The sequence below is a fragment of the Macrobrachium nipponense genome, chromosome 8 (genome assembly GCF_015104395.2).
Source record: "Macrobrachium nipponense isolate FS-2020 chromosome 8, ASM1510439v2, whole genome shotgun sequence".
NCBI lineage: Eukaryota > Metazoa > Arthropoda > Malacostraca > Decapoda > Palaemonidae > Macrobrachium > Macrobrachium nipponense.
Window position 1 is genome coordinate 98,141,899 of NC_087203.1, and position 13,998 is coordinate 98,155,896.

The window sequence follows — 13,998 nt, forward strand, 5'->3', positions numbered from 1 at the left end:
CAAGAGTTAAATACAAACTAAGATTCAGCTAACTTCAAGATTGTAAGTTCAACGGTATAGTACAAAATTAATGGAAAATATGCATATCAGAATTCAGCCTTGATGGTAACATTTGTTACATCTATGCAACCTTAAAATTAAGATGGAAACCCCAGAAATACAGAGTTTATAAGAATCATATAACAGTAACCCCTCAGTTATTTGCACAAACAGGTCAGGGGGCAAGTTGACATATCCAATATGGGATCACAGGGGTAATGACTAGGATGGCACAGGCAATGCTACCTCTTACCCAAAAACCTTATCACAGCCTTAGATAGCCTATGAAAATACACACTAACTTTAAAAAATTGTAGAGACTTAAGAAATGCAAATTATTCATGTCTTTAATAAGAAATGTATATTAAACATAAAGCAACAAAAAAAGGTAACACTAGCGAGGAAAATGTTAATCAAGAATTTTATCACACTAGCCTATCTTACTGAAACTATCATCACCAAAACAATACATCTAAAGATATTGTATATACGTATACTGGTCTGGTAAGTGTATAATGAATAAGCCATATTGGAGTAGAGGATAAGCACGCTTTTCTATACCCTATTTATTCAGATGCCGACAATTCATATGTCTTGAAATTATGAACAGTTATAAGAGTAATTGTGTATAAGTAGTGGAATGTGCACACACTTTTACTAACACCATAGTAAAATTAAAATTAAAGAACACAAAAGACATACAAAAAGGTTTAAAATTTATATTAAAACCAAAATATAAAAATATTTGAATTAAAAACAGAACATTGAAATAAGGCTGGTACATCTGACATATGAGACAAGGTCCCATCTTGGACAATTGTTTTTATAAATCACTCCCGACATAAGCTAAAAGTCTGGATCTCCTCTCATTAAGGAGTTAGCTACAGAACAGGTAATCATTTGTCTAATCCTGATCAGTCAAATATCAGAAACCATAGAAAAACTTGCAAAATACACAGATCCTAAAGACTTTAGTATTATAGGTAAAAACCAAATTATTGACAAATCAACTTCTCTTGAATCTGTCATGATTAACAGTCCCCACTCTTAATCAACAACATACTCTACCCAACTATTCATTAGTTAATCACTTGTTTCTGTACCTGGTGTCAGTCCTTTTCGCACTACTGGTGTGGGAAGGTGTCCTGTATGTTGCATTGGCCCTCTACCATATTTTAATGTTCAGTTTTAATTAAAATATTTTGATGTTTTGGTTTTAATTCAAATTCTTTTCGTATGTCTTTTGTGCTCTTTCTGTACTTTTAATTTTAATAAGGTGTCAGTAAAAGTATATGATGTGTATCTTCTGCTACTTATACACAATTACATTTATGAATGTTAGATTTCAGCCTGGAAAATGTATTGAGAGATATGGAACATCATCTGGAAAAAAAAAAAAAAAAAAAAAAAAGGCCTATCCTTTACGCCAATATGGCCTGTGTACGAGTACGTGCTTCTGTACTTTTGTATGTATAATGAATTATATCTATGTACAATGCATGAAAATAACAACACAATGACCAGATTACAAGTAACGTAGAAAAGTTGTGACCTAAAATTTAATAAATTATAGTAGTACTGTACAACTGTGTGTGATAAATAATTTTCTTATGCTTTTTATTTTTTTTATTTCAATTACTTTTCATTTCATTTTCATTATTGTAACTTTTGTTTAAATGAATACCGTGTAGATTTCACTTCGAGTACATGTACATAATACAGTACTGCCCCTTAAAAACTGTGTGTGTGTTGTTTGTGAGAGACATGGGCATAATGCAGATATGCAGGGGAAGTACAAAAGATGGAGGGGTTACTGTATTCTCAATATATACATATATATTTAAACATTACAATTTCTGCTCTCAAACAAATATTTTAACAATTCCCAATTCCCATACACTGTAATTATAGGTTCATGACAAAAATGACAAAAGATTGAATATCTAACTACAAGAAATGAAATTATACCCTGCTACACTATTCAACAGTAAAAAAAGACGTAGTACACTTTAACACCCTTACCTAGCATGTTGATGGTCCCCAAAGTATTAGTTTTTATGGTCTTCACTGGGTTGTACATGTAATGTGGTGGTGAAGCAGGACTTGCCAAATGATAAATCTGATGACAAAAAAATTATTGAACATCAAATAACACTGATGTAGTATATTGAATATCAGTGTTCGGAGGTTACACAACAAAAGATAGTTATCTAACAAAGAAATAAATTATCAAAACTTCACAATTTTCCCCCATGATAATTTCACATAAATGTACACTTCAACAATACAAGTGTACAGTAAGCCTTACCAAATAGTACCCAAGAAAATTTTACTTAAGCAAACTAAAAATAACAGTAAGCCTCCGAATGTGATACACTAGTACATATTCTAGAAATATGAAGGTTATCAAACCTTTCACTCAAATATTTAAATTAATATTTGACATAGCCTAATTAAAAAGCAAGAAATCCACACCTGACATACCTTCCCTCCCTCTTCAAATATAATAAAAAAGTTTTATGGAATCAAAATTATGGTTAGCTAATGGATATGTCACAAAATTTCACAATTTAAAGTCTTGAAAATAAAGGGGAGAGGCAAATACAGCATACATATCCTAAATATTATAAATTACTATATTTCCTTTGATACATAAGAGAACTTACAAAAATCAAGGTCGGTACACTTATTGCGAAACCTAGTTGATACCATGATCCACATACTTGGGAATTGAGTTCTTATTATTATAGTACTTGATAAAATAAAACAAAAAAATAGAATGTCTTTGTTTGGCAAAATACCCATAGTAGTCGTAAATCGTTTTGTGGTTTGGCCTCCTAGAATGACCTCAATACCTACTCTATTGCATGCTCAAAATGAAATTTGTATCTGCTTTAATTTAAAATTTAAGGACAGGATTAAATTCTTGTGAAATCTGGCCTTTAAAACATGACCTTGACCACTCTGCACATAAGATACATTCATCACATAGTTCAAAATTATAGTCTAAACCCTATGTACAACCTCAGCCCTTGGATCCACCACTTACAATAAGATTCCATCACCCGAAGATGACATATAAAGTATGTAATCATCTTGAAAGACCAAAGTATTGAGTGCTTGGAAGCCAGACTAAATAATTACTAGATTACATATTTCAACTTCATCTTTTGTTAACAGTCTCCCTTTCGACCTGCAGGTGGATGACTGGATCACTATACGATGAAGGCATGTCATAAAATTACATCTCAAGATGGTCAAACAAAGGTGAGAGAGAGTAAATCAGTATATCACACACATCGGAGATTGCTAATATATAATGACAGGGCCAGTATTCTCTAAAATCAATCAGGAAACTATATATAAAATGACAGGGCCAGTATTCTCTAAAATCAATCAGGAAGCTATCATACAAGTTGTGAATGTGGCTGCTCTATTGAATAAGTGAAAGAAGAGAAGCTATTTACTTGAGAGGGACAACAGCAAAAGAATGATACACCTGTACAAGAATGTCCAAACAAGCTATCTGGTTTACCCAGTATATCAACAGTAAGGATTATATCGATAACCTAAATTTTCTAGAGGACTAAAGGAAGATTCCCCAAAGGCTACACGACCATAATTGGATTGTGAATATTTATCTGGAGTATGTAACTGCACTGACACAGAAAAATGACTAAATTCTTTAACCTATGATCACTATCATCATGGCTGCCAACTCCACAGTAATTATCAATGGTAAAATTTCTTATAACATGAAGCTAGAACAATTTACTCTCAATAATAATGAAATACCAAGTAAAAAATCAGAAGCCATACAAAAGGCATAGATTGTTCATGAACAATGACAATTCTAGCCTATATCTAGCTAATTAGCATGTTCAAATGTATTCACCAACTGCAAATTCAGCTGCATAGGCTACTTCGATTTTAGGTCTATTTCATCACCTTTCAAATGAAGAACATTCACATATGTAAGAATGCACAGTTGTAAACTCCACATAGAGCATGTCATCTACATGGCCAAAGAGGGTCAATTTTCACAGTTTTTAAAATCAATTGATAGTGAAAATGTTGCACATGATAACAAAATCTTGACCAAAAAATTATTTTTGCATTTGCTTAAGATGTAGGGATTATCAACAATTGCTGAAATGGCACCTCCAAAATTGCTGAAAACTACTGTACATAATTTTCAAAGTAATTTGGCAATCACCACTGTGAAATATATACCTACATGGACTTAAAATTCTGTCCTCTATTCCTATGAAAAATCTTAAAATAATATATTAACATTCTACTGGAAAACCTGTAAACAAGCAAATCATCACATACATTAATTATAATAAGTAGCAGTTCCCCTTTTTATTATAATCCGTCAATAGAAATATTTAAACCCAAATTACATTTACATACACAGAAAAATAAGAGAACTCTTTACTTCATATTCCTACCTGATCAACTTCAATGAAAATGGGATTCACTATATCATGATGAATAAGCTCAAAATTTTCATGACCTTCCCAGTGTTCAACGTTGCGCTTTCTTCCAGTAAAGAAATTGTCAACAACAATAACTTCATGACCTTCCATCATAAGACGGTCAGTGAGATGTGATCCAACAAATCCAGCACCTCCAGTTATCTATAGCAAGTAAAATAGGTTAAAAAAAATCATTACACAAGAAAATGAAAGGTTTTTGAATAGCTACAGACACATTAATACCTTCAGTTATGATGACAAGTCTTTCTTTGATACTTCATATATCAGTATGATCACAAGTTAATCTTGAGATAACAATTAATGTCACCATTACTAAAAGAATACATCTGTAACATTTGTCACTGTTTAAACACACAACACAATGCTATATAGAGTGGTACCCATCCCTTATCTGCAATAGATAATTGTTCCAGAACCCACCACAGACAATATTGAAGCATCCACAAGCACTATATATTGCTTTCTTTATACTTTACATACTGAACCATAAAATATATGCCACAGGTTAATCATTAAATAGACAATAAACAGGTTACATCACTATACAATATTATAAATTATGTTTCCTTCTCTCTCTTGCAAGGGATTCTGATGTTTTAGCCAAATGCCAAAGAGACTTTGGAGCAACAAACTAAAAACAATGAAATTATTGTTTTTTTAATTCTGTAAGAAGTAAGATCAGATAAAACACACTGTACTAATGAATGTTATTTGGTGTACCTGCAGGAAATGAGAAAATTTGCTTAAGCTAAGTGATATCTCGGCCTGCTTTTCAATTCCTTTTCACTGCTATACCCATGATAAATTATGAAGGTTCAATGATTCAACACAATGCCTAAGATGATGAGCAGATAATGCATTGAAGTGAGTGTGTAGGCACTGTGATGATGTGTAAGGCACCAGACTATTGACCCTCTGATGAAAGTGCACATGGTAAGGATTATTATATTTTAAAGCTGAAAAAGTCAGATAAGTCAAGGAAAACAAGTTTGGATAACAAAAGGAGCAGACTATGATGACAGCTGGGAAGTGATATGGGGTTGTTGCTTTAACCTTTTTAGTTTATCAAGTATAACCTGGAGAGGTTTAAATGCTTCCATCATCATAAATGTCGCTTTATACTATACTCTATCAAAGGAACAGAAGCGATTATCTTTACATTGTTTGTCAATTCAAACATTTTCTATATTCAGACATCTGATAACGAAATCAGATAAGCTGAGGTGCCAATGCATCGGACTTCAGGGAATATAAAGAAAACTATACATCAAAGCAATTACAAAGTTAACTTTTACTCAAGTCATGAAAGAAAGAACTCTGTAGGCCTAAGAGGAAAAGAAAAAACTAGGGATGCAAAGGCAATTCCCTAAACATGTATACCAAATTGGGAAAGAATAAAGATCAGGGATGGAGCTGGCTCTCTGCAAGAAGATACTCCTAAAAACTGAATACAAAAATGAGAGTGAGAATGATAATGAAATGAATACTACTACTGAAAAGAAGCAGCAAATAAAACAAAAAATGCAGGTCTTGGATGGAGACAAGATGATGATGTTCACTTTATGGAACTGCATAGAAAAATGAAGAGTGGGGCTGTCACAATAGCATATGAGTAAGCACAATTGGGGGAGGAGAGAGGGGGACCTCAATCTCAACGAGTATAAATTGGTGCAACTGGGATTCCTTTGTATGTAAGGTACACATTATTATTAGGGTTGACATGAGCAAACCTTGTCATAGTTTACTAGTGTAAGATCAACAGTGCCAGTAATTCTCCTCTTCTGAAATGTTTTGTTATAACGATGAGTTTACTTTTCTTAAAATTACTTAATACTGTACAGTAGTAATTAAGTAAGAGGTTAATAAATAGGATTTCCCCCTCAATCTGTGTTGGACATTTTGTCTAGAAATTTTTATAGCACAATGTAACCATAGATTTCAAAACAATTTTAAATTCTTAAACACTATAAACTTTAAGTGTTCCCTGACAAAATATAGGAGGTTGGGAATCTTGTATGGCTTCAAAATACACAAAAGTAATTAGTAAATATATTTGCAAATGTTAAACAGCAAATTCCCCCTCAATTCCCTAACAGTTTCAGTATCAGATAGAAGATGATTACCACTTACATAACTACAGCAATATATACATAATGTACTGTACAATGATCAAGGAAATCCAGTTCATGATAAGAGGACTGCCATTTCAGGTCCACTATATCATGTAAACTTTACAAGTAACTCATACGAAATGAAAGTCACAGGAATAAAATAAATTATCAAACATCAGTGATAAAACTACTATGAGCAGAACTGAACAAGTAATGTTGAATTCTTCTCTATTTCAAAACAATGAAATGGTCCATACAATTCTTTAAAAGTAGGATACACTTACCAAAATCCTTTTTCTATCTTTGTATGTTAAAAACTTCACTTCAGGATACTTCTTTGGAATACGGAACTCAATTTCCCGTAGTCTTTCTTCAAGTTCTTTAATTCTAGATGCTGCGTCATCCAAGTTAGTAATTCCATGTTTAGCCAATGTTTGCTGTTGAGCATCATTATCAAATTGGTGGGAGGTTTGATGCTGAGATTCTGTGTAGTCAATCTGGTTAGCTTTTCTATGAATATCATCTGAAGTCTTCGACGACACCAAACTCCAGCTGAATATCACTAAAAGGGAAATTTCTTTATATAAATAGTTTTCCTTAACAAGACAGTACATTAATCAATTAGCTTGATAGTTTTTTATATTTCTGTACTCTTAGTTGATTTTTACTCTTCTATCTCTTAAACTAGTATTTAAAACTGTATATCACATAGGACAATGCCCCACAACATTAAATGGTATGGAAGTCTATTTTTAGAATGAAATGTTGCATGTACATATACGTATTATTATCACTATTAAATACTGTACTGTTAGACATACAAATATCAGTAACTTAACCCAACTAAAACATCTAACTGAAAAGTCTTTTTCAAAATTAACATCTTACAATAATATATTTGCCAAAATCTTAAAATAATAGACCCAATTCCCTCCTCTCAAGAAAAGATTAATCTTCACTCTACTGCATAACTTAAATACACAGCTATAATTTACTTAAAATATTCCTCCTATCTTCAGAAAAAGGATTAGTTTTCAGCTATTCAATATTCATTAAAGTTCTTCAAGGTTACAGAAAAGTTGGGAGTTTCTTTATTTATGTACAAAAAATAAACCAATTAACAGTTTACTACTTAATTATTGTTTTAACATTGTAGGATGGTTTCAACAAAACAGTAAAAAATGATTAATAAATACATTTAAAACAGATGTGGGTCACAATGAATTACTAATGGTAAAATATATGGCAATATCCACGGTCTTGATGTCAATTGATCATCAACTTTATGCAGACTGCGAACAGCTTAACCCCATTACAACATTTGATTAATGCAATGTCAAACTACTTTATTGCAAACAGGGTATCATGAGGGCTTAGTTTTCAGTGGTCCACAACAGTGTCATCATTGTTAAGTCTGAGATTGCGGATGTGCCGCATCTCAAGGAAGCACAAGTGACTTATCAAGGGTCCTGACAATGAAGAAGACAAAGGCTCCAGATTGGAGCAGAATTATGCACTTCATTGTGCCTTCTAACAAGAAATCACATAAATGTGGAATGATAACTTATTAAAATATATGTTCCAATGTAGGTGCTGTAGATGGACCGAATTTTTTTTCAGTCATTATGCATGGAAGGGTTGGAGTTATTCCTTTGAGAGGACCTGACACCCTCCCACATTTGTAGTAAATTATGAATTGACTTGCTATGTTAAAAGTTAAAAGGTATGACATGCCAAGTTATAATGTTCCATAGAACATGACCAACAGCAACCCTAGTTAACACCAGTTGTGCTTCTTCAAGCAACAGCACTTGGTTCAAACTCTCTAAGAAAGCAAAACCATGAAATAATGCTATTCCTTTCCAATCTGAAAACCTGCAAATCAGGTTAGCCAGGTTACTGCAACTGACTGTCTACCATCATGTCAAACAAAGGTATACTACTATCAACCAATCAGCTGATGAACACCTTTTGGTCAGCCACAGAAGCAATAGAAGTCAACTTCATACCCCCACTTTAGCCTACTTCCTTCTCACCTTCCACTGTTACATTATAACAATATCCTGCTCAGGTAGGACAAAGCATAACTAAATTCATAACAAAACAAATCTACCTCTGTAACCATACAGTGATCAGTCTGTGGGATGTAACTCTTGGCTTCTCTAGTCCCTCCCCAGTGTGATACAAGCCCCCGAAGCAGTCTTAATATTATCCCCAAGGCTTTGAAATTTCCTATTACATATTGGCAAGAAAGGGGACAGCCACCCTTCCTGATACTTCCTTTAAATGTATGACAAAACTGGTTTTTTCATGCCAGTGGTGGACAGATACATGATCATATGTCATCTTTCACTTCCCTGTCCACTACCACAGTACCACAAATCCCCAAATGAGAGGGAACCCAGCAGAAATGAAGTTCCATGTCAACGAGAAATGTGAAAAGACCCGGTCTAGAGGGTTTTAGACTAAAGAGTGACTGTTAAAAAACTGAGAATCTAATGCACTTTTGAGCCAGTATGGGATGAAGCATTTTCCTTATCTATTTACAATTAATTCTAAAGCCTTAATTAATACTGTCAACCCTGCAGTAAATATGGACACACATTTGGTTAATTTTGCTACATATGATTCATCCTTGTGGATTACAGCATATCCAATACCATTTTCTTAGTCGGAACCTTCTATAAATAGCATACCTGCCAGGATCTTTTGCCTATTAAGAGAGATGTCACCAGTTTGCTCATTTAATTTAATTTGCAAATGCTCAGATCTCGGTAAACTAAACCTCTGAGTCACCAACTTCTTTTAAAACATCGCAGGAAAGGATACTGGAGGCACATTTAATTAGTCGTAAATACTGCAGACCCAACTCCTACCTTCATAAATCAATCAGTACTCTAATTGTATCAGCAGAAATCCCTCAACAAAAGATTCAAAATGAATCAGACAAGAAAGAGTACAATGCCAAGCCTCAAGCATATGGCGAGGTCTAATTATTACTAAAATGTAAATGTTTTCGTATACAGGCAGTCCCCGGGTTACGACGGGGGTTCTGTTCTTGAGACGCTTTGTAACCCGAAAATCGTCGTAAACCGGAACATCGTTAAAAATCCTAAGAAAACCTTACTTTTAATGCTTTGGGTGCATTCAGAAATATGTAAACTGCATTATTATTGCATTTTGCATCAAAAAAACCTTCAAATATTGATTATTTTGCATTTTTGGTGTCATATTTCTTCTGCCAGATAAGCGTTGTAGGCGTCGTAACCCTGGAAATAATTTCTGATGAATATAATTGAAAAGCACCTTAACCTCGGAACATCGTAACCCGGGGACTGCCTGTATACAGTACAGTCATCACCCTACTTACAAACAAACTTACAAACAAGCAGATAGGGTCACAAGTTAAAATTATGTGGATGAAGTGATCTCCTTTGCCACCCAAAAGTTCAGATTTTGCTCTGATTGACTATTCTGCCAGTGAGAATTTTTGTAAAGAACAGAAGAACCTGTTCCCTGAACCCCTTTCCTGATCATCCCAAGTATATATTCTTGTGATTAACTACAACATATTCTTCTTACAATCATGAGATTGTAAATATTCCTATGTTTAGTATGTATTTGTCAATAGTTGGTAGTGTGCATTATTACTTTGTGGTGCAGATGCTGCCCCTGTGAAATTCCCTTCACGTTCATAACTCTCAAAGCATGGAAAAAATACAAAATTTAAAATGACGCACAGTGAAAATAGTATAACCTATGATTCCAGAGGGAATGTAAACATTAACAAATGTTACAATATGTACATATTAGAAATCAACTTACGAATGGCCATCAGGAACATAGCTCATTCATAAGTCGGGTTGTGACTGTACTAAAGCCAAACTGTTTTTGTTACCATAGGCTAGTCTGATATTCAAATGCTTATTAGTTTTAATTTAGGTAAAGTAGGTTTCAATTATAGCACAGAGTGTAAACTGGCATAACTACCATACCCAAATTTAATAGTATGTAGTGTGTACAGTCACCTCTCAATTAACGCAAGGGTTACATTCCTGCAGAGCGCGCATTAATTGATAACGGATTATTTAAAAATACTCTTCCCATAAGAAATAACAGTAATAAGGGGGGTCATGTTCCTGAACTTGGGGAACTCTGTACTGTATTATTAATACTATAATAATATGTAGGAGAGACAAAAAAGAACATTAGAAAAAAAATCTTTAGCTTTATTAATAAATAGTCTTTCGTTTTATTAATAAATACAGTACAAAAGTCTGTTGCTTTATTAATAAATACATACAGTGCACTCTACTATGTATCTGTTTATGTCAACGGCTGTCGTCTGCAGCACGCGCCACCCTACACCTTGGCTGTTTCTCCTCACCCCCTCACTCTTCTTCTGATTCTTTTTCTTGTCTTTTTCTACTGTGGTCTTGGGTTTTTCTTGAAAAATTGGTCCAGTTTGGTCTGCGTTGCCTTCTTCCTGTTCTCTAGCATCACGGTGTAGCAATTTAAGTCACCCCTCACCTTTCTTGCTACAGTTGCACTTCTCGTTATGTTAAAATCATTCGCCTCCAGGATGTCTAGTCCTTCCCAAATTCTCTGCATCATATCCTTGAGGGCGCCAATTCGCGTTAAATCGACATTTTCGCATTTTATAACATTTTAAAATATTTTCTAGCTCACATTAAATCAAAAACGCATTAATTAAACACGCATTAATTGAGAGGTGACTGTACAGTATTCATATATGGCTATCCCACTGCAGCAGACAGCTGTTCATTACATCTATGCGCAGCTACATAATCAACTAATTTATGTCCTCTGGTTAAGAATGATTAAATTTCATGCAACATTTATTAAAGTTATTCTGTAGGTAAGACTCAATAGTTACAGCCCCAATGACAGGTTACAACATAGTGGCTTGACATGCATTCTGGATGACAGCCTAGGCTAGCATCTATCCAAGCTTGCCTACACTGCACATAGAGCAGTAAATCAATTTTGTCCTTACATAACCTTTAGGCAATAAGGACAACAGGGAAAAATTGCAAACTACTACCACGGCCTTATAGTTAACAAGCAAAATAGGAGCTATGTTTAGTACCAGTTGCTCAGAAATGAATGAAAAACAACATACAGATATAAATAAAAGACTTAAAAAGCATAAAAAAATTATGATAAACAGCCTAACTCAGATGGAGACAGGAGAGAATCAGGCTGATGTAGTAGTCTCCAATTTTGGCAACAAGAATACTAGTATACAGAGGCACTACAAGTCCGTGACTTTCACAGGTAGTATGCAGAGCAGGGAGACAGGGTTAGACATTGGTCATTTGGGGCGTCCTAAATTAGGTTAGATACATGAAGTCTCGTAAGGTTAGCCAAACGTAGCGGATACACCCCAATTTATCACCAAAAACCCATTTTATCATCAACAATACTCCATTCTGAAATCTGTTTCGTCATCATTAATTCCGCTTTCTGTAGACTGCGATAATACACCTCCAACCTTGTATTTTTTTCTATCTCTTGTGTTGTACATCGATATTCACTAATTAGGGCATCTACTACAGTACTTTTATGGGTTTAGCGTTCCACTGAAATTAGGCTACATTTTAAGGCAAATGTAATAAACTGTTAAACTGATAAACTGTTTTTGTCCTCCAAAGCTACTTATGTAATTATGCTACACAGTAAGACAAATGTAATAGACTGTTAAACTGTTTTTGTCCTCCAAGTCTGTGACTTTTCACAAGTAGTATGCAGAGCAGGGAGACAGGGTGAGGCATTGGTAATTTCACCTTCTAAATTTTGTCCTACCATTCTGTATCTGATAGTGTTACTGGGGGGATCCAGAGGTTATGCCAGGGCACAACACTTTAGTATTAAAGTTTAAGTTACTTGGGGGCGACATAAATTAGGTTAGGTACACAAAGTCTGGTTAGGTCAGCCAAACATAGCGGATCCACCCCATTTCGTCACCAATCAATCCAGTTCATCACCAAAAACCCATCTCATCACCAAAATACTCCATTCTGAAATCTGTTTCATCATTATTAATCCTGCTTTCCTTAGACTGCGACAATATACCTCCAATCTCCTATTTTTTTCTCTCTCTTGTGCAGTACATTGATATTCATTAATTAGGGCATTCATTACAGTGCTTGTATGGGTTTAGTGTTCCACTGAAACTATTTTTCTTTTTTTTTTGTATAGTGTTTTTACATTGCATGGAACCAGGGGTTATTCAGCAACGGGCCCAAAGGCTTTACGTGACGAACCACACAGAGAGTGAACTTTTATCACCAGAAATACACATCTCTAACTCCTCAATGGAATGGCCAAGAATCGAACTCGCAGCCACCAAGGTGGCAGGTCAAGACCATACTGATCACGCCACCGAGGCGCTCCCACTGAAATTATGCTAGATTGTAAGACAAATGTAATAAACTGCTAAACTGATAAACTGTTTTTGTCCTCCAAAGCAACTTACGTAATTATGCTACATTATACGACAAACGTAATAAACTGTTAAACAGTTCTTGTCCTCCAAAAAACTTTTAAAATACAATTAATTATACTATAGGGTAAACAACCGCAGACGATCCATCGTCATTGCGTGGCCAGGCCTTATTCACTCAATATTTAATTGGTGAAACAAGAATACAATTACAACTTTAAGCATACCATTCAAAAGGTTGAAGTTTCGTCAACATAATGTGATATACAAAAGCCCCATATGAACTAAAATAAGCATGTGAGCTCTTCGTAAAATATGTTTTCAAGGCAGTTTTGAAATCCAATATGGCGGCAATCGCGTGACTGGCCATTCTAACCACAGACAATCCATCTTTCCCAGCACTCATTTGAACAATGTTAGCGTACATATGTAATGTTTATTGATCTTACCCAAGATTGCAGTTGTAATCAGCACAATAAAACAAAATTTTGTTGCCTATATTAGTGAAAGTATGAAACTTTTTATTCCCGGGGTCATGGTTTGAACTGATTTCATTTTTACCTTGTAATCGGTGGTTTTATTCTTACTGCCATCACAACTGAAACTCCACAGTGCTTATTTGATTGTAATTAAACACATTTTGGTCTTAATTCACTCCAAATTGTACTTGAACCACATTGCTGTACCTGGTTCCTAAGCACTCACTCCACAAACACAGTTATGAGCAGCAGACGACTACACTCTTTATGAGGTGCAAAGCTTTATTCCCTTAATTGTTTACTTTACTGATTATTTAGTTTAACTTTACTTTGTTACTTCAAAATGTTTATTTAATTCACGTCTATTATCCCTTATTTGCAACCAAATTAACCCTGAAAAA

The 13,998-nt window shown here is 34.4% G+C and overlaps 1 protein-coding gene across 1 annotated transcript in view; it reads right to left on the minus strand.

Annotated features, from left to right (window-relative positions):
- Window positions 1–13,998, minus strand: part of LOC135222921 (UDP-glucuronic acid decarboxylase 1-like) — a 61,227-nt gene that overhangs the window by 44,699 nt on the left and 2,530 nt on the right. The window contains exons 2-4 of the mRNA XM_064261353.1: window positions 6,937–7,214; window positions 4,494–4,682; window positions 2,062–2,158 (exon numbers count right to left, since the gene is read on the minus strand). Coding sequence (XP_064117423.1) covers window positions 2,062–2,158; window positions 4,494–4,682; window positions 6,937–7,214 — 564 coding nt within the window. The remainder of the gene's footprint in view (window positions 1–2,061; window positions 2,159–4,493; window positions 4,683–6,936; window positions 7,215–13,998) is intronic.